The 25442-nt window shown below is 34.8% G+C and overlaps 3 protein-coding genes and 1 pseudogene across 3 annotated transcripts; 3 read left to right on the plus strand and 1 right to left on the minus strand.

Moving 5' to 3' along the window:
* Positions 1-528: 528 nt before the first annotated feature.
* On the plus strand, positions 529-5213 carry LOC118059731 (heat shock cognate 70 kDa protein-like; annotated as a pseudogene).
* Positions 5214-7826: 2613 nt separating this feature from the next.
* LOC118059733 (heat shock cognate 70 kDa protein 2) lies at positions 7827-10640 on the plus strand. The gene is made up of 2 exons (XM_035072684.2): positions 7827-8129; positions 8694-10640. Exons 1-2 carry the CDS (start codon positions 7916-7918, stop codon positions 10424-10426), a joined length of 1947 nt encoding a protein of 648 aa, XP_034928575.1. The 5' UTR covers positions 7827-7915; the 3' UTR covers positions 10427-10640.
* A 5482-nt stretch (positions 10641-16122) lies between these two features.
* LOC118059732 (heat shock cognate 70 kDa protein 2) lies at positions 16123-18724 on the plus strand. Its single transcript, XM_035072683.2, has 2 exons — positions 16123-16426; positions 16845-18724. The coding sequence occupies exons 1-2, from the start codon at positions 16213-16215 to the stop codon at positions 18578-18580; spliced, it is 1950 nt and encodes a 649-aa protein (XP_034928574.1). The 5' UTR covers positions 16123-16212; the 3' UTR covers positions 18581-18724.
* Positions 18725-19026: 302 nt separating this feature from the next.
* Positions 19027-24044, minus strand: LOC118059738 (uncharacterized). The gene is made up of 9 exons (XM_035072690.2): positions 23900-24044; positions 23753-23814; positions 23499-23589; positions 23151-23237; positions 22962-23015; positions 20818-21002; positions 20226-20308; positions 20005-20105; positions 19027-19518 (listed from the first exon to the last, which is right to left on the minus strand). The coding sequence occupies exons 1-9, from the start codon at positions 23945-23947 to the stop codon at positions 19303-19305; spliced, it is 927 nt and encodes a 308-aa protein (XP_034928581.1). The 5' UTR covers positions 23948-24044; the 3' UTR covers positions 19027-19302.
* Positions 24045-25442: the final 1398 nt, after the last annotated feature.

Consider the following 25442-nt stretch of genomic DNA (forward strand, 5'->3'; position numbering starts at 1 on the left):
CTCATGATTGTGGTCACTTACAACGGGGAAGAGAAGCGTTTTACTGCTAAGAAATATCCCTTCAAAGATCCTTGTAAAGATGCGTGAGATTGCCGAGGCTTACCTTGGCGCCACTGTGAAGAGTGCTGTGGTCACAGTCCCTGCCTACTTCAGTCACTAGCAACGGCAGGCCACAAAGGAAGCTGGTGCAGTTGCTGGTCTGAATGTTTTGCGTATCGTCACTGAGCCCATTGTCGATGCCATGGCATACGGTTTTGATATGAATACAATTGATTTTAGTGAGAAGCATGTGTTGATTTTTTATTTGGGTGGCGGTACTTGTGATGTGTTGCTGCTTGCAGATGCAGATGAGCTGGAGCGCATGATGAAGAAGCTTGAGCATGTCTGCACTCCCATCCTTGCTGAGGTTTATCTGGCAGTTTGTGCTGACATGCACATTGGGCAATGATGTTAATTTATGCAGGTGATGGCAATGGCACACGTCCAATCACTGATGGTGAAATGGTGCTATTTTCTTCAAAGGTGATTTTTTGACTGTCTTTTACAGATTATACATTTCAATATGGTTGTGCCGCGGATGCATATTTTCTGGTTTTGCTTCATTGTCTTCGGCTTTTTCTAAGATTAGCTCATTGCTTGTTTATTTGATAACACTGTCAAGACCACAAGTTGCAGATTCTTATACAGAGAGCTTAGTCAGAACAAGCTTATGATTCCATTCATATGCATCATAAATGAACAGTCATCACATAAGTTTCCCAAAGTCCTTGTGCAAGCACCAAAACTGACCATATATACAGAGAGCTTAGTCAGAACAAGCTTATGATTCCATTCATATGCATCATAAAGGAACAGTCATCACATAAGTTTCCCAAAGTCCTTGTGCAAGCACCAAAACTGACCATATGAGTTTTTGTGCTAGAGGTAAAAATGTAGTGCTATATTATCGAATTCCGTGTGTCTTAAATTCAAGTCAATGGTGACCTGATCTCAAACTGAAGTCTCACCCGAAACTGTCCTGATCCTTTTTATCTGGTATTCTTTTTGTACATACTTCTTTCCAATAATGGCAGGAACAAGGTGAGGGCCAGAAATTGGAATCAATCCCAGGACGATGTACTTGTCCATTGGAGTTTCGGGACATGGCAGAGCTGAGATAATACCAAACGGTCAAGGCAACAGAATGACACCATCTTGTGATGCCCTCACCTACACGGACCACTTAATTGGTGATGCTGACAAGAACCTGTCCCTCTTCAACCCCATTAACACCATCTTTAGTGAGTACTCAAGGAAAAGAAGGATAAACTTAGCACTCTGTTTTGTTCAGAGAATTTAAGATTTTGAATCGCAAATATATTTTACTTCTTACGCATATGTTTTTTCTTGCTTGTTAGGTTGTAACGTAAATACTTCACGTAAAGAAACTAAATTTTATGCTTAAAAGTCGTATCCTTTACCAAGTACCGGCTAAAGAGTTATGTTGGAAAAAATTTCATTGTTTCAGCATTTGGTGTTTTTGAGGGATTTTATTTATTAATTGGCATGTTATGTGCCACCGGTTCAAGAGGTGTTCCTCAGATTGAAGTGTCCCATTGACATTTGATTTAAATGGTATCTTGAAGGTGGTAGCTAAGGATGTGTCCAGTGGTGCTGCACAAAATATCATGAACACAAATCACAAGGTGGGTTGTCCAAAGAAGACTTGTAGAAGATGTTCCAGGAGACTGATGAGAAGCTCAAGGCTTATGGAGCAGATGCTATTTTCTTCCAGGTGGTTTTTAACTGCCCTTTCTGTTTATATTCCAATATGGTTGTGCTACAACTTGCATGTTTTTTTTGTTTTTGCCTTGTTGTCTTGACTTTCTTTTGCTGATCAGCTCATTGCTTGTTATTTGATTAAAGATTGTTTAGACCAGAATGAAGCAAACACTGAAAAGTTAAAACATCGGTATGATCTCACCACAACAGTCGAATTGCTACAATATATGGGATTTGAAATCACGTCACTCTATGAGCTGCAATTTCTGGTATTTTTATTCAAATATGCACTGGTGCAGATGTGCAAGGATGTATATATGAAATTGCAATTTCATTCTGAACTGATGACTGAATCTGTTGGACGTGAATTTTATCCTAAAGTTGTCATAGAACTTGTAGGGTATGTTTCTTGTCAAGGCTTTCTGCATCCTTTGTGCTCTAAATGAAAAAATTCAACAAGTTGGTTTGGCTACTGAGGTAGAGATTACTGAAGCCGGATACTCGACAATCTTTCATGCCGGCGGAGTATTCACAGGGTACTGCAGAACATGAACGAGCCCTCTCGTACGAAGTTGAACTGATGCACCAATTGACTTGACAGAAGTAAAGAAGCCATTTATGTCAAAAAGTAGAGAGATATTTGATATTAAAGATACAAATCATATAAAATGAATGGCATAAACAATTAAAAATAAAAAAAAATGGAGATTTGATTGGCCCAGAAACCATTGAAAAAACAAAATCCAGTTCGTGGTATGAAAATCAAGAGTGAATTTATGGGCTTAAGAACTCAATCAACAATAAACAGGCTTGAACCTATATTAGCAAGACTGGCTTACCAAGGCCCAACCCAACTTGAGAATGATAGAGCAAGTGAAATGCCTAACGGTAACAACGTGAAATCCACGAGCGGAGAAAAGATTCTGGGGATTTTGATCCCCCTTGTAGGGTTGCGGAAAACCCACTCCTGATTCCTTATTTACTTTTTCCTAACAGTAAAGCAGAAATGGAAGAATGATGAGGTCTACGGACGCACAGCAATTGCAATGACCGTAGGACGGTGGCGATAGCAGTGGCGGCTGTGAGAGCAAAAGACGGGACCTCTACTTGTTCTGTCATATCCAGTTCAGTTACCAAATGCACCCATGTGATGTTAAAACGATTGGGTTTTTGATATGGGAACAGCGTTTTCTTGCATTGGTGTTTGGTAACTTGGAAGAGTTGAGATCATCCTAAATGATCACGGTAACAACATAGAGCGTTTGATTGGTGATGCTGCTAGGAACCAGGTTGTTTCCAACTTTGTCAACACCATCTTCGGTTAGTATTCTTAAAAATAACTTTACATCATTCTTTTTAGATTTTAGATCATGTTATGCACGTGTGGCTTATGTTTTTGCTTGCTGGTTTTGTGCAAGGATTCGGTGAAAAGTTTTGTTTCTTTCATGTTAGTTTATATGGGAAATTTTATGCTAAAAGAAAACAAGTTTTGTACCTAAAGCTAGTATATGCAAGAAGGTTAGTTGGGAGGCGATTTAGTGATGTTGTTGCTCAGAGTGATATCCAAACACTACCCATTCGAGGTTGTTGCTAGTCCGCTTGACAAGCCCATGATTGTGGTTAGTTACAAGGGGGGAAAGAGGTTTGTTGCTGAAGAAATTTCTGTAATGGTAATCCGAAAGATGCGTGAGGTTGCTGAAGCCTTCCTTGCCATCACTGTGAAGAATGCAATGGTTACTGTTCCTGCCTAATTTAATGACTCTCAACGGCAGGCTACAAAGGATGCTAGCACGATTGCTGGTTTTAATGTTATTCGTATTATCAATGAGTTTGACATGGCTTATGGGTTTGACATGGAAACAAACTATACTGGTGAGAACAGGGTGCTGATCATTGATTTGGGTGACGGTACTTTTCATTGAAGAGCATATAGTTGAAGTGCGAGGCACTACTGGAGACACCCACCTTCGAGATGATGACTTTGATAACGGATTGGTGAATCTCTCTGTTCAATAATTCAAAAGGAGGGGGGGAAGGACATCAGTGGAGATCCTCTAGCTCTTAAGCGGTTGAGAACTGTATGTGAGAGAGCCAAAAGGAGTCTCTCGTATTCTGCCCAAACAACATTGTGATCGATTCGTTGTATGAAGGTATAGACTTTTATTCCATCATTACTAGTGCAAGATTTGAGGAGCTGAACACAGATTTCTTTAGAAAGTATTTGCAGCTGGTAAACAAGTGTTTGAGGGATGGTAAAGTGAATAAAAACAGCATCGATGATGTTGTTCTTGTTAGTGATTCTAGTTGGATTCCCGAGGTACAGCAGCATTGCAACACTTTTACTATGGTAAGGACCTCTGCAAGAGCCAAGAGCATCAATACTAACGAAGCAGTTGCTTACTTGCTTATGGTGCTGCTGTTCAGGCTTACTATCTCGAGTGATAAAAGCATTGAGGTGGTGGACGACATGCTGCTTTTAGATGTTTCACCTCTGTCCCTGGGGTTGAAATTGTTGGTGGTGTTATGGATGTTTTCATCGCAATAAACACTATGCTTCCCACACTAAAGGATGGTATATTCTCCACCTGCTCGGACAATCAAACTACTGTCTTGATCAAGATTTGTGAGGGGGAGAGAACAAAAACTAGAGATGACAACTTACTGGGCACATTTGAGCTCTCTGGTATTTCTCCAACACCCTAAAGTGTTCCTCGGATCGAAATAACCTTTGACACTGATGCAAATGGTATCTTGAGTTTATCAGCTGAGGATGTGACCGGTGGTCAGAAGAAGACTATCACAATCTCCAATGACAGTGGCAGGTGGTCCAAAGAAGAAATTAAAAAGATGGTCTCAGAGGACGAAATGTAGCCCATGAAGAGGGCGGAGGCAAAGAGTGAATTGGAGAATTATGCCTGCAACATGAGAATAACTATTAGGGATGAGAAGAGAAGCTCAAAGCTGGCCACATGTGACAAGAGCAAGATTGAAGGTGTCATTGACCAGGCCATGAAGTTGCAGGATGGCAACCAGCTTGCATGGAAATTAAGATGGTTTTGCTGACAAGATAAGGGAGCTTGAGAGCATCTGCAATCCAATCATCATAAAGATTTCCATGGATGATGGTGCTGGTATGGGTAGGTTGATGGAAGATGAAGTTATCAGGATAAAAAATTCACATTGTCAAGGAGCCAATTGCAGCAAATCTATGATTTCATTCTCGTACAAGTCAAAGAACTAATCAGGATAATGGTATCTAGAAGTATTTCAGCACCGCACGGTCCGCACCAATCTATATTCTCAAACTCTGTTATCCATGTAATTCTCCATCAGTATGGGAATTATCTTTTACAGTAATTTGAGTCCTCCGGTTTGAAAAATCAAAGTTGCATGTATAGTACTAGTTACGCTATCCTACCTGGTTCAAGTTCAAATATACATAACATTTTACATGATTGCATACAGATGTGGAGGAAAAGAAGAAATAATTGATCTGGTGTTTAAAACACCTTGATGACCAGGCCGTGACATAACCTCCATGTCCTTGGTGAAATGGAAAATCAATGGCCTAGCATGCTATCTTGGATTCAGTTACGGCAGCTTTCTTCTTCAAACAAGAGCCACAGCGTTATTTACCTTTTGATCAGGCATAATTGCTGACGAAAACTGGGTTAGTTTTCAAAATGGCATTATGCTGTTGTAGCATGACTTCGAATAATGCAGAAATTAACTCAATAATTGCTAGTTTACTGGGATTAGGACAGCTCTTAAGGATTCTCTGGCTCTAAGCTAATAGTGAAACGACCATATTGTAATAATACTCACCTACGCTTAACCCCTGAACCAAATTACATCCTGAACTTCAAAAATTCCATACTTCCATCCTTAAACAAAATTAGTTTTGCAATGTGGTCCTTCCCGCTAGTCTTGTAACATGCTTCGCACTTGAATTATTAAATTTTATAGCCAATAATTCTTTAAAAATTTAATCATCTCGAACTCTATCTGTTTATATCTCTATTGCTAGATAACTCACGAACCCAGAACAGCAGCCCACGTAATTTGTCTTCACAGACAAGCACTGCGCCAAAATCCCCATAAAGCCATCTCCCATGCAATTTCAAAGCAAGCCCCTAGTACTCGCAAGTCTAGTGTTGTTTTTAAATAAAAGCTTTTTGATGTGTTGGAGGACTGTTTCGTTGTCAAAATTGATAGAATTCTAGAGTTGGTTGATGAGCACATCGCAGCAAATTTAGTTTTCGAGGGTGGAATTTTGAGAAGTTTTATCTCGAGGATAATTAATTTGATTTAGGGCTAAAATTCATGGTGTATTACGAGAATTAGCCTTAACTATGTCATTAGCTTGTTATACACATTATGATCGGATAAAAAAAAATAGAATGTGAAAAAATAATTAGATATTACTAATGTATTTTCTTCATAAAAACAAAACCTTTAACTCAAGATGTGACATATTAAATAATATATTTTTAAAATATCAAGATCATAATGATCTTATAAAAAATAAGTTGGAACAAATTATAAATCTTAATTCTCAATCAATTAAATATTTAAATATTAAAAGGAAAAGCTTAAAAAAAATATTTAATTAAAAAAACCTGAGTTAATCAGAGTTATCTTATCAAATACGTGATCCAAATTATGAGATTATAATAGCTTTATAGAAAACAGGAAAAAAAACTATAAAGCTTGATTCAAAACTGATATAGTATTGAAAAATAAAATTGAAAAAAATAATTAAAAAATAATATAAAAAAACAATCCAAATCAATCGAGTTAATATTATAAAGACCATGAATAACTCCAGTAGTAAAAAAAATAAAAATACATGAAATCTAATTTTCAACAAATACAATAAAATTGAAAAAAAATTAGTGAGAAAAGAATAATTATGTAAAAAGTGAATTGATATACATATTGTATAAAAGCAAATTCAAATCAATAAGTCATGCACGAAGAAAGCACTTGATAATTTTTTTTAAAAAAAAACACCATAAAATCATGAGAAACTAAATATACATTGAAGAATATTTAATAAAAGGATATTCTTTTTCATGTATGTTTAAGTTATTCAAATAAACGGCCCAGTGCCTTTGCGCTGAAGAAAAAAGAATTATTTGCTTCTTCTTCCTCTTCTTTTATCAGCAGAAAGGTTGGACAGGCTGCTGACTAGCAAGGTGGTCAGTAAATAGACATTTTTTTTTTATTGAAAATTTTTTTTCACCGAATATTCTGTCAAAACTAATTTATTTTCTGTCAAAATAAAAGGGGAAAAACTAATTAATAAAATTTATATTATCAAATAAAACTCTTTAATACCAAAAATAATATTTTTCATAGCCAAATATGGCTAATCAATACCTTTTCTCCCCTTCTCAAACCTATAGAATAAAATAAGAGGACAATGAATTTTTGAATTAAAATTGAAAGTCCAAAAAACTAATGGGACTATGAAGGGGAAAAAAAAAGGTGGACTGAAAATTCCTTTTTCATGCAAATTTTAGATTGGCCACGCAAGTTTTCCTCATTTTACACTTTGACTCCTAGTATTCTAATTGTTTTTTTTTTTTAAAAAGAAATTTAAAGAAATTAGCTAGACCATAACAGAATGCAATCGAATAAAAAAATCAAAGAATATAATGAAAACAGTTACAGTACTAAAATACACAATAAATAATGAGAGAGCGGTAAAAAAATGCTACAATAATTTCCCTACATCTTTTAATTTAATTTTTTTTTTTTTGTTAATGCTATTGAAACGGGGATGACGTGTTCTCTAAAGGGTGAATCAAATCCGGGTTGTCAATAACGAATCCATTTTTCACACGACAAGCCGTTTGGTATCACGCAGTATAGCCGACTTCGTCAAACAAAGACCACACGCGTTCCGGAAACTTCCATAATTGAAAACCAGAGAAAAATCAACAGATCCAGACCGTCAGTAAACTCAAGAACCAACGGCCCAGATAAACACCCTTCTTCCATCGAACATTCTAGAATGGAATTCAAAGAAAGCTCACTATAAATACCCCACTAACCCTCAGAAACTCTCATTCTTTATTTCTCTAGTAACGCAAACCCTAATTCTTATTCTTTTAATTTCTAAGCCGCGCTATTTTTAGATCTAGTAACAATGGCCGGAAAAGGAGAAGGACCGGCTATCGGTATCGATCTAGGCACTACCTACTCATGCGTCGGTGTTTGGCAACATGATAGAGTGGAAATCATAGCCAATGACCAAGGCAACAGAACGACACCGTCTTATGTTGCCTTCACCGATTCAGAGCGTTTGATTGGTGATGCTGCTAAGAATCAGGTCGCCATGAACCCCATAAACACCGTTTTTGGTTAGTATTCTCTTGATATTGACTTTTTTTAAGATCTGGATTCGATTTTTGTATTTTGTTTGTGGATTTGAATTATGATTAATGATATGTGTTTAGGGTGCAGTTAAGGGTTGTAGATTTATAAATCTGTTTAGGAAGGTTTCATCTCGATGCAATGTACGATGCCATTGTTACTTGATTTCTGAATATAATTTAAACTTATGTGTGTAATTTAGGAGTGATTTCTACGTTACTAGAAATAATTGGAAGGGGATTTCTGCATGATTAATTCTGAACCAATCTTTCTTGCGTAGAAAATGTTTTATTCATACGATTTCCATATATTATTATATAATATAATCCGATCGCTGCTTCAGTTGTTGGATCTATGAGTTTAATATGTTGCTGTATATCTGTCACTATATTTTTTTATGATGTTCCTTTGTTAAACGGGGGTTGATACGATGATTATTGATTGGTGTTGATTCACAAGCTGTGGAGTGTCTGTTAATTAAGTTGTTTAAGTGTACTTTGGTTTGTTCAAGTGGGTGTGATTATTAATTGGTGTTGATTTATATATTGCAGATGCTAAACGTTTGATTGGTAGAAGATTTAGTGATGCTGCAGTTCAGAGTGATATTAAGCATTGGTCCTTCAAGGTCGTCCCTGGAGCTGGTGACAAGCCGATGATTCAAGTAAACTACAAAGGTGAAGAGAAGCAATTTGCTGCTGAAGAAATTTCTTCAATGGTTCTCATTAAGATGCGTGAGATTGCCGAAGCTTACCTTGGCACCACTATCAAGAACGCTGTGGTCACTGTCCCTGCTTACTTCAACGACTCTCAAAGACAGGCCACAAAGGACGCTGGAGTTATTGCTGGCCTGAATGTTATGCGTATTATCAATGAGCCTACTGCTGCTGCCATTGCTTATGGTCTTGACAAGAAGGCGACAAGTGTTGGGGAGAAGAATGTGTTGATTTTTGATTTGGGTGGTGGTACTTTTGATGTCTCTCTTCTTACCATCGAGGAGGGTATCTTTGAGGTGAAATCCACTGCTGGAGATACCCACCTTGGAGGGGAGGACTTTGACAACAGAATGGTGAACCACTTTGTTCAAGAATTCAAGAGGAAAAATAAGAAGGATATCAGTGGAAACCCTAGAGCTCTTAGGAGGTTGAGAACTGCCTGTGAGAGGGCAAAAAGAACTCTGTCATCCACTGCTCAGACCACCATTGAGATTGACTCCCTGTATGAGGGTATTGACTTTTATTCAACCATCACTCGTGCAAGATTTGAGGAGCTGAACATGGATCTATTCAGGAAGTGCATGGAGCCTGTGGAGAAGTGTTTGCGGGATGCTAAGATGGACAAGAGCACTGTTCATGATGTTGTTCTAGTTGGTGGTTCTACTAGAATTCCCAAGGTGCAGCAACTTTTGCAAGACTTCTTTAATGGAAAGGAGCTTTGCAAGAGCATCAACCCTGATGAGGCTGTTGCATATGGTGCTGCAGTACAGGCTGCTATCTTGAGTGGTGAAGGCAATGAAAAGGTGCAGGATCTACTTCTTTTGGATGTTACTCCTCTATCTCTTGGTCTAGAAACTGCCGGTGGTGTCATGACTGTCTTGATCCCAAGGAACACCACCATTCCCACCAAGAAGGAACAAGTTTTCTCAACTTACTCTGACAACCAACCAGGTGTGCTCATCCAAGTTTATGAGGGTGAGAGGACACGAACAAGGGACAACAATTTGCTTGGCAAATTTGAGCTCTCTGGCATCCCTCCAGCGCCAAGGGGTGTTCCTCAGATCACTGTTTGCTTTGATATTGATGCAAATGGTATCTTGAATGTGTCGGCAGAGGACAAGACTACAGGACAAAAGAATAAGATCACGATCACTAATGACAAGGGTAGGTTGTCAAAGGAAGATATTGAGAAAATGGTTCAGGAGGCTGAGAAGTACAAGTCAGAGGATGAGGAGCACAAGAAGAAGGTGGAGTCAAAGAATTCTTTGGAGAACTACGCCTACAACATGAGGAACACTATAAAGGATGAGAAGATCAGCTCCAAGCTCGCCGCTGATGACAAGAAGAAGATTGAGGATGCCATTGACCAGGCTATCCAGTGGTTAGACAGCAACCAGCTCGCGGAAGCAGACGAGTTTGACGACAAGATGAAGGAGCTTGAGAGCATCTGCAATCCTATTATTGCCAAGATGTATCAAGGTGCTGGACCTGACATGGGTGGAGGCATGGATGATGATGCTCCTCCAGCTGGTGGCAGCGGTGCAGGTCCTAAGATCGAGGAAGTTGATTAAGTGAGATGATGACAACGATGGTGAAAATTTTGGTTTTATTTTTATGCGGATTCATGCCTGTTGTCTGGGATATTTTCTTATTTTTTACGTGGCCTATTTTCTTTAGGCTGTTGATTTTGTGGTCCTCTTGAGGGGGCTGGTCTATCAGTTTTTACATCTTTCTGTCCGAACTACATTGTCTACTGAAATGGTGGAACTCGAGTTTTTATTTTTCTGTGCTTTTTCTTTCGATGAATTTGTTCGGGGATCTAGTTTTAATCTTGGTCTCACCCCGCAGTTAGCGGTCGTTTTTATTTTTAAAGGTTTTTTTTTCTTTCTAAATATTTTTTTAAAAATATATAAAAATAATATTTTTTTATTTTTTAAAAATCCTTTATATAACACAACCAAAACCAAGCTGTAGACACACAGCAGCAACCATGTTATAGAGCTGTGGGTTTTGAATAACAAATCGGAAGGGCTATTCCGTAAAAGCTGAGCACCAGAATTAGAGATAGTGTACTCCAAATCCCATGATTTGTGCGTCTAAATTGGGTCTCTAAGAAAGACGTGAAAGCCTCGCTGAGATAATATAGTTGATGGATTCCAGTCCAAACTAAGCCCCATGAATATTTTAGTATTTGTGAGAAAAAAAAATATAAGTATTTTGTTTAGTATTTCCTATAAATATGTAAAGTAAACATAAAAAACTTAAAATAATATTTTTTAATATTTGAATTTTCACTTGACACATTAGATGCTTTAAACAGGAACTCTAAAACCATGAATTCTCAAGGGTCCATCACCATCAGCTTAAGCAGGTCTCTCTCTCATATGAGAACAGCTTGAGCAACCATTCTAATAAACAACATTACATTCAAATTAAGTGATTTCTCTTAATCAAGACAAGACAAATTGTTGGAGCGTTTGCAAGCTGTCGTTGTAACTTGTTTGTTTCTCCTATGTTTCTGAGTGCAAATTTCGTGTGGTGGAAAAAATTTCTAAAAAGATTGATTAAAAGAGAGATCAGTGCACACCCAAAACAACCCACCTTCTCCGTAGTTAAATTAAAAAATTCTTATTTGAATCGGTTTGGATAATTGAGTTTTCTTGAAGAGGTATCACACTAAAAACTTTATTAAAGTTTAAACCTCACTTATAATCATGTTCAATAAAATTAGGTCTTATGTGTTACCAGATTCATAAATAATTAGGCCTCATAAATAGGTAAGTTCAATATATCTAGATTTGACATCTTACCAAATATATAAATGTTTGTGTTCAATAAAATTAAATTTGATATTTTATTAACTCTTTTTTTAATGGGTCATGACCCCTGTTGAACCTTTATACTGAGTTATTTTTCTCTTGGCTTCTCCATTCATGAATTTTTTGAATTAATGGATTTTAGTATAAAATATGTTGACCCCTTAATTATATATGTATTTAAATATTTAAAAATTATAATTCAGGTTTTCCTTTATAATTTTCAACAAGTCTTTAACTCGCTACTATAACTTATTATATATAAAGTTGGAGGGATTGATTAGAGATAATTTTTTTTACATGGTAAAATTATTTACCCTTAAAAGCAAAAAATACAAAACTACCCTTGAAAAGCTTTTTAATCTATTTTTTTATTATAAACACAAAAAATTACTTAATTACCATTGGAATAACAAAATTATTAAAATGACCTTAAGGAGCTTTTACATCTTTTCCTTAAGTTTTTTTATTATTATTAATTATGTTGGCTGAGAGATAACTTTGTATTTTCACAAATATAAAATATTATATTAAAAAAGTGTTTTGATTACTTGCAACACACATACCATTGGGTAAGAGTCACCCACACCCAATGATGGTGCATGTGGCCTTCTCTAATGGCCAAAAACATCCAACCACGGTGTCATATGAAGGGTCGAGTGCGACACATCAAATAGGATAGCGTATATGGTGTTATGAACGATAATTTGGCAGCGGTGAAATTTTTTTCTCCTCCCCTTTTTTGTCTCTCAATTGCTCAAGATATGTGCTCGTCCAACCAAAATTAAAAGTTGTCCTCCTGTTTATTTTTATTTCAATTGTAGTACTCCTTCTTTTTATTTGTTTTTAATTTTTTTTTATTTCATCCTTTACCATCTGGTTTTATTTGATTTTTATAACAAATATGATCTTTTTTTTATTGCTAATTTTTTTTATCATTTTCATAATTAAATTTATTTTTCTATTTCATCCATCATCATTTTAATTTATTTAATTTTATGTCAAATTTGATCCTCATTTTTTAATTATTTTTTTAAAGTGGTTTTGTTTTTTTTTAATTCGTACCTAAACATTTTATTGGTTGAGAATTGGGTTTTATAGCTTTTTTTTTTATGGTGATCTTTGTTTCATAACTTGGGTCATGAGTATGAAAAGTTGACCTAGATTGATATGGTTTTTTCCTTCTTTTTTTACATCGATTTTTTTTTTAGTTTCATCATTTAATATTGAATTTATTGAATGTCGAACGTCTTTGTTTTTTTTATTTATTTATTACGAGAATAACTTGGCCTTACGACCTAGGTCAAGAATTTATCATACTAACTCGAATTGGCCCATAGCTTTTACATCATTTTATTTCATTTTATTTTTTGTGTTGGATTTTATTCTCATTTTTTTAATTGTCTTTATTTTTTCTTTGCTACCATTTTTTATATTGATTTTCTATTTATTTATTAATTACTTTTATCCATAAATATTAGATTATTTGAGAATTAGGCTTTGTGATTTTTTTTTATATGGTGATTCCAGTCTCATAACTTGGATCATAAATATGAAATGTTAACCCGGATTTTTATTGTCTTTTTTATTTTATTTTTTTCACACTAAATTTTTTTATCTCATCATTCAACATTGAATTTATTAAAAATTCAACTTATTTATTTATTTTTATTTTGCTCTCTATGAGAATAGTACGGTCTCATAACTCATATCGTAAGTTTACCATACTAATTTAGATTGCCTATAGGCTTTTACATCATGTTACATGATTTTATTTTGATGTCAATTTGATCCTTATTTTATTTTTTTTTATTTTTATTTTAACATTCAATATTAAATTGTTAAGAATCGAACTTTATTTTTTTTCTACATGATGATTTTTGTCTCATGATCCGAGTCAATGATACGAAATGTTGTCCCGGATTGACATGATACATTTATTTTTGTTATTTTTTATCATGTAATTAAATTAAACATCTTATTGGACCCAGTAGAATCCATGACTCGATCGTGAAATTTGTTTTAATACTTCAAAACATAGTAGTTGTGCTTGAATATCATTTTATCAAGTTACAAAAAAATATCGACCTGGCCCATGGAAGAGAATGAACCACTTATCTAGTGAAAGCTAAGCGATGATTTGGTATCATTTGCGGTTTTTATTTTCATTTGTTTTTTTTAAATCAAAACATAAAGCTTGATTTTTTTTGAATTTTTTTTAATTGAAAAAAAAAAACAATCACTATCATAATTCTAGAAAACCACTATACATGATTTTGAAAACAATTGACAACCAATTTTCAGCTTTTTATGTTTTTTAGCTCTTTGTTTAGCCTCCTCCTAAATTGGTAATCAATGGAATACCACATACCACGGTCCAACTAATTTTTTTAACTTTAAAAAGGGTGATGATCATGTTTTAAAAAAAGTTAAAGAAATTTAATAATTGAGTTAAATTTTGATTAATTTGATAATGCGATAAAACATGAGGTAACAATAATAAAAAACAAATGAAAAAAATATTGCTCTGAGCAAAATCAGGTTAACACGTGAATTCTATGACCTAGACATGAGGATATGTCAAAATTACATGTCTATCATGCATCATATATCATGAGGTCAAGATAATTTGATAGAAAAAAAAAATTGATGATAAATAAAAATTATGAGACGAATATAAATCAATATATTTAATATCGCTACACGAGTCATTTACCTAGTTGTATTTAATTATTTTGTTTATTAAAATTAATTTGTGATAGAAATTAATAGACACGCAAAATTTATTGGATAAATAAAAGGAAAAAAAAATATATATAAGGTTGCACGTATTAAAAATATTATAATTTTTTTAATTTATAAAAATAAATTTAATTCATATATATATAAAGTTACATAAGAATCATTATAACCTCATGAAAAATAATTAAAAATAATAATTGCTATTTTAAAAAAAGCTAAACAAGTAAAAAAGAAGAAGAAGATATAGGATGAGTATTAATTAAAAAACAAACTTAACAACTATTTTTAAAAAAGACATAAAAAGAGTACTAGTTGAAAAAAAAAAGTACCTAAATTTTTTTAAACAAACTTAACCTCATGTCCCTGGGCTCGCACACCTAGGCTTTCTATTTTATTTTTCTTTCTAAAAGTTGCGGCAGATAAGTTGACCTCCACTATTTTTATTTTTTAAAAAAAAAAGGCAAACGACATGTTCCAGTCCATATTTCAGACACCACCGTGGTGGCTAGAAAATCATGCCTACATGTTTTTTACTCAAAAACCTTTTTTTCGACTACAAAACACCTTACAAACACCATTAAAACAATAAGAAATCAACCTATTAACCCACCAAGTCTAAAAAACAACCCAAACCATTAAACCAAATTGGAAAAAATACTTCATCCTTGACCTAGATTTGAATTTTTAAGCTATATTGAGATTTAAGACAACCACTATAATATTTCATTTACCTAGTAGAATTTGTTGACACTAATTTTAACATGTTTGGTGGTCAAATCATCACCAACAAAGAAATTTCTTTCTTTTCACCAGAATTTGGCAACTCTTCTCTCTCCTTCTATTAAAAAAACTGAAAAATAATGAAAATAAATGTTCATACCAAAATGTATTTTTAAAAAATTAAAGGAACCGGTTAACTTACAGCAAAAAAAATTAGGAAACTAAAATATATTTCACAAATAAATTTGAAAGTGTCATCTTTAATACCTATGTTTTTTACTTTAATCTCACGTCTTTTAATTCAATCCTTTTTTTTTAAAAAAAAAAAACATGTAATTATTAGGTGCTAAATTACATGTGCTCTAAGAGCGTATTTAGAAGTGTGGTTACTATTGTTTTTTAAAGTGTTTTTCACTCAGAAAAGCATGCTAATAATATTTTTTTATTTTTTAAAAATTATTTTTAAGATTAACACATCAAAATGATTTAAAAACATTAAAAATATATTAACTTAAAAAAAAAATTTAATTTTTTTAAAAATATTTTTCAACAGCAACGTTAAACATCCTCTTAACTTAAAAAGTTCAATTGTACGAAGAAAAGGTTAGATAAAATTTTGAAAAAAAATCACAATTCAAATCGGAGGCGATCATAGCACATGACAACAAATAAACCATGCATGTATTTTACCAACGCCAGCATTGTAGGAACCCACAAACAGGCACTAACAAATCATTCACCCAATGCTCCTTGCGACATGTCGTTGTACCATTACTAATTTACAAACTCGCATGTCGGCTCGATCGGGTCAGAAAACCCACCCCTTTAAGGAAACCACAAACGTCTCCAATAAGTTAAAACCACCACCTCAGAATTTTCTTCAACCCATCTAAGCCGTCAACAAACTCAAAATCAACGGCACAGATCCATTCTTTCTTTACAGAACATTCCAGAACTTACAAAAAAAACACGTATATACGCACCCCCCTCTCTAATCCGCACACTATCGCAGAAGGCGAAACCCGAATACTCAATTTTCTCTTTTATCGTCCCCCGTGTGATTCTAAAATCGTTTTATAATGGCCGGAAAAGGAGAAGGACCGGCAATCGGCATTGATCTAGGCACCACATACTCATGCGTTGGTGTTTGGCAACACGACAGAGTGGAAATCATAGCTAACGATCAAGGCAACAGAACTACACCGTCTTATGTTGCCTTCACTGACTCTGAGCGTTTGATCGGCGACGCTGCTAAGAACCAGGTCGCCATGAACCCAATCAACACCGTCTTTGGTTAGTGTTCTTTCAGAAGATATTTTTATACTGTTCTGATTTTAGCCAAGAATGATCCTATAAATATACTGCTCTGATCTTATCCAAGAAGGATCTTGTGTATACACACACTGTTGTTAGATATTAGTAAAAATTAAACCGAAATCTTAGATCTGTTATTTCTATTTAGACTTTTTAGTTTAGGTAGATGTTTGGATATTGCTTTCAGAACCAGTAGCTTCGTTTTATTTATTATAAGCTGCTCTCTGGTATTTTGTAGTTGCTGCATAAGCTTCATAAGCTGTTTTTCTGGTATTTTATAGTTTCTGCATAAACTTGGTTATTTTTTTTTTTCTTTCCTGTAGTTTTAATTATTAGTCATTACTGAGTTAATTGAGTGATCTCTGTAGCTAATTGGTGTTTGGTCATGTTACTGTAGATGCAAAGAGGTTGATTGGTAGGAGATTCACTGATGCTTCAGTCCAGAGTGATATCAAGCTCTGGCCATTTAAGGTCATCTCTGGTCCTGGTGACAAGCCTATGATTGAGGTTACCTACAAGGGTGAGCAGAAGCAGTTTTCCGCCGAGGAGATTTCTTCAATGGTTCTCATTAAGATGCGTGAGATTGCCGAAGCTTACCTTGGTACCGCTATCAAGAACGCTGTGGTCACTGTCCCTGCTTACTTCAACGATTCTCAAAGACAGGCCACAAAGGACGCTGGAGTTATTGCTGGCCTGAATGTTCTGCGTATTATAAATGAGCCTACTGCTGCTGCCATTGCTTATGGTCTTGACAAGAAGGCGACAAGTGTTGGGGAGAAGAATGTGTTGATTTTTGATTTGGGTGGTGGTACTTTTGATGTCTCTCTTCTTACCATCGAGGAGGGTATCTTTGAGGTGAAAGCCACTGCTGGAGATACCCATCTTGGAGGCGAGGATTTTGATAACAGAATGGTGAACCACTTTGTTCAAGAATTCAAGAGGAAAAATAAGAAGGATATCAGTGGAAATCCTAGAGCTCTTAGGAGGTTGAGAACTGCATGTGAGAGGGCAAAAAGGACTCTGTCATCCACTGCTCAGACCACCATTGAGATTGACTCTCTGTATGAGGGTATTGACTTTTATTCAACCATCACTCGTGCAAGATTTGAGGAGATGAACATGGATCTCTTCAGGAAGTGTATGGAGCCTGTGGAGAAGTGTTTGAGGGATGCTAAGATGGACAAGAGCACTGTCCACGACGTTGTCCTTGTTGGTGGTTCCACCAGGATTCCCAAGGTGCAGCAGCTATTGCAAGACTTCTTTAATGGGAAGGAGCTCTGCAAGAGCATCAACCCTGATGAGGCTGTTGCATATGGAGCTGCAGTCCAGGCTGCCATCTTGACCGGGGAAGGCAATGAGAAGGTGCAGGATCTGCTTCTTCTTGATGTAACTCCCCTTTCTCTTGGATTGGAAACTGCTGGTGGAGTTATGACTGTTTTGATCCCAAGAAACACCACCATTCCCACCAAGAAGGAGCAAGTTTTCTCGACCTACTCTGACAACCAACCTGGTGTCTTGATCCAAGTTTTTGAGGGTGAGAGAGCAAGAACAAAGGACAATAACTTACTGGGCAAATTTGAGCTATCTGGCATTCCTCCAGCTCCCAGGGGTGTTCCTCAGATTACTGTGTGCTTTGATATCGATGCCAATGGTATCTTGAATGTCTCAGCCGAGGATAAGACCACTGGTCAAAAGAACAAGATCACAATTACCAATGACAAGGGTAGGTTGTCCAAGGAAGAGATTGAGAAGATGGTCCAGGAGGCCGAGAAATACAAGTCAGAAGATGAGGAGCACAAGAAAAAGGTTGAGGCAAAGAATGCTTTGGAAAACTATGCTTACAACATGAGGAACACTGTCAAGGATGACAAGATCAGTTCCAAGCTGGCTGCGGATGACAAGAAGAAGATAGAGGATGCCATTGATCAGGCTATCCAATGGTTGGACAGCAACCAGCTTGCTGAGGCTGATGAGTTTGAGGACAAGATGAAAGAGCTCGAGAGCATCTGCAATCCCATTATCGCCAAGATGTATCAAGGTGCTGGCGGTGGTGACATGGGTGGTGCAATGGATGATGATACTCCCCCAGCTAGTGGTAGTGGTGCTGGTCCCAAGATCGAAGAGGTTGATTAAGTGTGCCCGTTTGATATTTTTGTTATAATGATTATGAATAGGCGGTGGTGCTATTTTCGGTGTTTGTTTTCATCGCCGTCGTGAATATTAGAACTATAATATTTCTATTTTCTGCAATTAGTCATGGTGTTGAAGATTTTCTTATTCCAGTGTTTTTCTCCAATACATTATCGCGCTTGATATATACATGTATTAACCAGTTTATAGTTCGTGTTATACATGCACGGAAGAACATGATATTCCTAAACTGTTGGCAAGTCTTTAACTGATGTGTTTAGGTCGAGTTCCATCCTGTTCTCCCAGGGTTTGCATTCGAATATAAGCTTCTTCTTGAACGGGCAACCATTAATGTTTTTCTCGCGGATGACTTCTACTGGCCTTTCAGCAAATTTAGCTCTGCGAAAATAAATGAGGAGTAATTTTCAACCAATATAACCATGGGAAAATGATAAATAGAAACCCATAGCTTTCTTTGAAAAGCGAGATAGAGCCATGTTCTTAACAAGAACCTCTCCCCTCAAGAATTAAATCAGGCCTATCTGTCCCTACGTATGAAATACATGCGCATGCACCAGATAAACCATCAAATATTTATGGTTCGGATTCTAAGCTGTTGACTTCAAAACCCTTCTAGACATCCATCTTCCGAGCAGATGCAAAACTTTCACTGTCACGTGCTTCTTGGATGATTCCTTCACTTGCAATATCATCAAAATCATCCTTCATGTTAAGCCGCTGTAGCCTGAAACCTTCTTGACAGCCTCCTCCTCCATTTTCACAAGTTGTTGGCAAAAGGTTTCAACATCAAGTGCCTCTTCTTTGAAAGGGAATCTGAATTGTTTCCATACGTATTCACTGGTCCCATCCTTTGATCGTGAACTAGGAACCTTTGCCAGCACATCAAATCCCTTGCGGTCAACAGCGAGCATAAATGCATCCTGATCAAATAGACAATAGTTTACATTGAGGGTTCTGAGATCCAAATGCAAATTTGTCATTATGAACAAACTGGCATTTTCTAGTAGTCAGACATGTAAGGATGAACATTTTAAGTGAGTTGCTCAGTAAGGCTTTCCTTTATTTTTGCTGCTAATAAAAATTTAATGCAAGACAAGGAGAGTGTTTGATTGATGAGACTCTTCGACCCAAGGTTATGAAATTAATTTAAATCTTCTCTTCTCGTTAATGGCTAGAGTTGCTCAGTATAGTGCCACGTAAGGTGACTAGATAGATCATTGTGTGCTTGTACAATTTTTTGCTGAACACCCCCAATTTGATTGACTGGGTCCTATGTCGTGACTAATGGTCTTTTCAAAACCTATTAAATGACGAGAATTAAACTTATCTCATGCATACTTAATACTGTCAAAAGCAATCATGTACATGTATAAAAAAAAAAGGTATGATGCACGCATGTATCTTACCCTTGCATCTGCATTCAAGTACACAAAACAAAAAAGCACTAGAGCTCTACGCCTTGATTCACTTCGATTGATGCCATCGATCAGCTTTGCGGAAAGAAATGCTGCAAGAGAAACAACTTCAAAATGTTATTGATCAGTTAAAGAGACATATTTCTTTAGCGACAATATAAGCACATTATATTCAAACAAGCAATCATCTTTTCTTGTAACAAGGGTCTTACCTAATGGATCTACTTTAGACGCTTCAATAGCTTCCATATCCACTTCGTGAGTGCGTCCATGGCCATCAATAAACATGCACGAACTGACAAAAAGTTCACAATTCTCGTTACTTGTTTATATATCTTTTTCATACACGAGACACTCATCCTAATCGTTATTGCATGAGATTCTACTATGACATGATATACATTATTTTTATTATTATTTTTCCTTTCAGAAAGATGAAAGGTTATACTTTGGTTTATAACAAGAGGCGGCAGCAGATTCGCTATTGCAACATCATGCAATGGTCTTTCCTGCTCTGATGACTTTTTCTCTATCAGAAAAGGTTGAGCTCTACTACTGACCTGATCCACTTAACTACCAAAGTTGCATGATGCAGAACCTTAAAATGTGTTAGTGCCCATCTACATAAATTCAAACACTTGAAATGTTCAGTTTTCATTATGCATGAATAAATGCACACTTCTTACTTTCTCTTAATTCAAGATCAGGATTTCCTTGTTCTTCAGAATGTCAGTTCAGAAAAATTAGATCCATATTCAATGATGCTGACAACATACTGATACTGTGTAACTGAGAGTTTTGTACCTTAGATTGAATCTATAAACACCGTATTCTTCAACACCCTCCAATAACTCCTTAAGGTTTTCACTTCGTGATGTGGTAATAAGATTAGAAGAGCTTAATACACCAGAAACTGTATAGGGGGCCTCATTGATCTGCCGCTGTTCAGAAAGCATGACTTCTTTGAGGCTTTCTGCAACCAGCTGAACCTATAACAAGAGAACAATATATTGTCAAGGCAGTTTTCCCTTTTCCCTTTTCTTTTTCCACACTCAACATGATATTGTAAAAAATCAAAACAGTGCACAGAATAGATTCTGATTTGGCATCAATGCTCTGCTCACCAATCAGACTAAACTCACGAGTTGTTGGAACACCAAGATCTTGCAGCTTCCTAAGATCAGAAAAGGCCAGCCATATCTCCTATTGCATGCTAGGTTCAGTAACAGGAGTACTTTAAATATAGATTTGGATGTTCTCTCATGGTAATATTAGTTGCAGATGTATTTTTATGAATTAATAACAAACTTCCAAGGACACTGAATTTGAACTTTGAAACAATATTTTGCTCTTATTGCTCAATGACACAGAGCTTTCCTTAGAATATTTATGATATTAGGGTTACTTAAATAATCTAGGATCATGTGATTAGCATATGACTTTTTAAAGCAATTTCTTTATAGTAGTTTTACTACTGTATTTGGGAGTGTGATTGTGATTGATTTTTAAAGTGTTTTTCATTCATAAATGTATCAAAATAATATTTTAAAAATATATATATATATATATATATATTTATTTTTTTTTATATCAGTGCGTCAAAATAATCTGAAAACACCAAAAAAATATTAATTTGAAGCAAAGAAAAAAATAAAAAAATTATTTTTTTTCAAAAACGCTTTTGAAACGCAAAAACAAACGGGAAGAATCCTTTTATTATAGTCAATATCTATTGCGAAAAAAGTCACAGATTGGAGTTCTTCAACATTCTATGATGAGATAGATGTGAATTAGGATTCTCCATCAATTTATGATCTTTATTTTGATGATGATCTTGATGTTAGTCATAGCATGAACAATGACAATAATGGCAATGATGATGTCATCAATGGTGTCCTTATTAATAAGCTAAAGGTTGGGTGCAAAGAGAACATGAAAGTTGCTCAATAAAAGAAAATTGTTAATTTATGATATGTTGATTGTTTTGATCAAGTTTGCTAAATCACAAAAGTAGATTTGTTCAAGGATTATATAAATACAATACATGTCAATGAAGCAAGTTTGAGGTTTGCAATTAATTATTCTAAAAGTCAAAGAAAGAGAAATGAGTTGTCAATTGACGTTTCTTACTATGCAAAATTTAACATGCAGGGACTTAAGCTAATATCTATAGTATTTATACACCTGAAGCGGAAAAAAAAAAACGGGTTGGAGAGTCTTGATTGGACATGCACAAGATCGAGGCAAAAATGATTTTAGCTAGAGGATGAGTTTCTTCCAGTCCAGGGAGGTTAACGGAAGCTTTCTTTAGAATATTTATGATATTAGGGTTTACTTAATTAATCTAGGGTCATGTGATTAGCATGCAACTTTTTAAATTATTTCCTTATAGACTACGTTGTTTTACTTGTGGACTAAGACTAAGAATCATTTTCCTAGACTTTGATATTTTGATAATTTTATGAAGAGTTTGTTCTCTTTTTCTACCCAAACACCCAGCCTTTGGCTATGTTAGCTATCTTTAGATATCCTTTTCCTTTTCTTCCTACATCACTTAAGTATCAAAAGGCATCGAGATACAGCATGCAAGGCATATATTCTGAAGATTCTTGAAAGTTATTTTATTTGGAACGCTCCTAAACTTGCATTGCCATTTCTTCAAAGAAATAATGTTCTGCAGCATCAGCTATAAAAAAGTCTCCATTTTCTATCAAACAAATTCTTCACTGCACAACTGAAAATTCACAGAAAATTAACAGAGACTAGTCTCTATGCAATACATACATACATACATGTATGTATCCATATATGCATACATACATATGTATATATGTATATACATATATATTTCTGCGTGTGTGTATGTATATGTGTGTGTGCGCGCGCGCGCGCGCCTATCATACCCAAAAAAGGATAGTCATTCGAAGTTATGTTATAAATTGCCAAACCTTTTCCTCCTTGAGAGGCGCAACATTCCCAGTTATCGCAATCCTAGCTGGTAACTGCAGCATGAGCACAAATCAGCATGTTAAGCACTGGCAGCATATCTAGGGTATAGTTGAAATGATGAAGGGAGGGGGAGATATCTCTGAAGCAACTGATCAGCAAAAAAAGTACAAGCCAAATTAAGAACTAACCTTCTGCATCGATTTGAATAAATTTGCCAGGGGTCCTGGAAAGGGACTAGCAACAGCCAATGAAGCACGGTCATCAATGATTGTGTTCTATGTCAAGAAAGGGAATGAATCAAACAGCATCAGAAATGATAATTGGACAACTTTAGCAGATAAATTTCATCGCAAATGAAAATCAAAGATCATGTAATTTATGGGTACTCTGAAATAATTTTAGTTCTTTATATAACAAAGCAATAGGATTTCATGCTTTGTTAGTTCAGCTTATAGGCATTAAAACACGAACAGACAGAAAAATTGTCACTAAATGAACATAACATAGCAAACCCACAGCCGTAGTGAAAACATTACCACATTATGCATGTCTTTTTCATTAACCCAGAGATATGGCTTCCCCTTCTTGAGTATGTACTTGACTTTTGAACTGTATATGCCCCCCTTACTAACATGAACACACCAAATAAATAAAAGAAGGAAACCCATTAATCAATTTGAGAATTTTCTTATTTTTTAAAACTTTTGTAAAGAACCAGCAAAAGATTGGATTTTTAATCTATAAAGGGCAAAGAAAATGAGAACCCGATAGTTAGAACAGAAATGGGCACCTTCCTTTGGCATCAGCTTTGATGGTATTAAGTTGAGCTTGCCAATTGGATGCAAGTATATTCTGCGATAGAGTAAATAGGTTTTTACTATAACAATAATCAGAGACAAACTCTGGAATTACAGAGAAAGGGAGGAGGGAGAGAAACCTTGCATTTCTCAGCAAGTGTCAAGATAGTAGTTTTGCTGCCTTTCATGATACCTAAGCTTCTTCACTTCTTGTACGCCAATTGATCGACGAAATTACACCTTCTAGGCGTGGCGGTGAAGAGAGATAGAGAGAGAGACCGGGGGGGGGGGGGTTTACAAAAACGAGGGTTTGTTTTTGTCATGTAAAAATGATTTTTTAAAATTAATATTTTTTATGTAATTAAATTATTTTGATATATTGATGTTAAAAATAAATATTAAAAAATTTAAAAATATATTATTTTGATGTATTTTTAAATACAAATATTTTAAAAATCAATTAAAATATTTTAAAAATCAATTTATACTGCAACACCAAACAGGCTCTGGATAATAGAAAGCTTGGGTGGAGTTTTAACTAATCATGTGTTTGTGTTATATTGTCGGTTCATATTATATATTTAGTAAGATATTTAGCACCGCAAGCATGTTTTTTTTTTTTTTAAAGAAAACTAATAACTTATGCTATAATCTATGTAAAATATAAAAAATAATTGCTATTTAAAAAGGTTAAGAAAAACAAAAGCAAATAACAAAGAAAAGGTATTAATTAAAGCATTAATTTTAAAAATATTTAAAAAAAATACATAAAAAAGGCATTGATAAGAAATGAAAATTAGAAAGGAAAACGGAAAGAACCAAAAAAAAATACATCATTAACTTGAATTTAATGGTGAAATTAAAAATATTAAATCATAATAATAATAAGAATTAAATTAAAAGCATCAATATGTGATAACAAAAAATTAAACATGTAGATTTTTTCAACATGTTTTCTTCACATTAAAAAATCATAAATAAATTACAGACCATTGTGTGATAATTAAAAAAAATTCATTAATAATAAATAAAAAAATAATTGGAAATATTTAGAGATAAATATAGATCATGATATTGATATCGCGGCATAGCTTATTTGCTCGGTTGTGTTCGGTGAATTTATTTATTAAAATCGATTTGTAATAGAAATTGACACCCATATAAAGCTTATTTAATAAAATAAAATAAAAACTACTAAGCAAGGTTATACATATTAAAGATATTGAAAAAAATAAATATTTAGTATATATAAAATACAAGAAAATATAAATGAATCATACTAGCCTTCTAAAAATTTAAACACGCTAAATATAATTAAAAAACAATTGCTATTTAAAAACCAAAACAAGTCATAGAGAATGGGTGTTAACTAAAACATAAATAATTTTTAAAAATATATAAAAAAATGTATTGATTGAAAATACTAAAAAAAATAAAAATAAATAAAGTCATGCATTGCTAGGCATAGTAAGCCACACCAAGTGCTTGGCCCATCAAGAAGAGGCTCGCGCACAAACCTTTTTTACCCCTTGATTCAATGAGAAATATAACATGTCATCCAACTCAATTGTAAAAAAAAATAGACAATGTTTCCTCTGGAACCCTCAGAATCTAGCCATTGGAGAGGCTAGAAAAACAAGGTTCGTGGTTTTTTTTAACCTATAAACCTATTTTGAACTCATT

Source organism: Populus alba, chromosome 10 (assembly GCF_005239225.2).
Source record: "Populus alba chromosome 10, ASM523922v2, whole genome shotgun sequence".
Lineage (NCBI taxonomy): Eukaryota > Viridiplantae > Streptophyta > Magnoliopsida > Malpighiales > Salicaceae > Populus > Populus alba.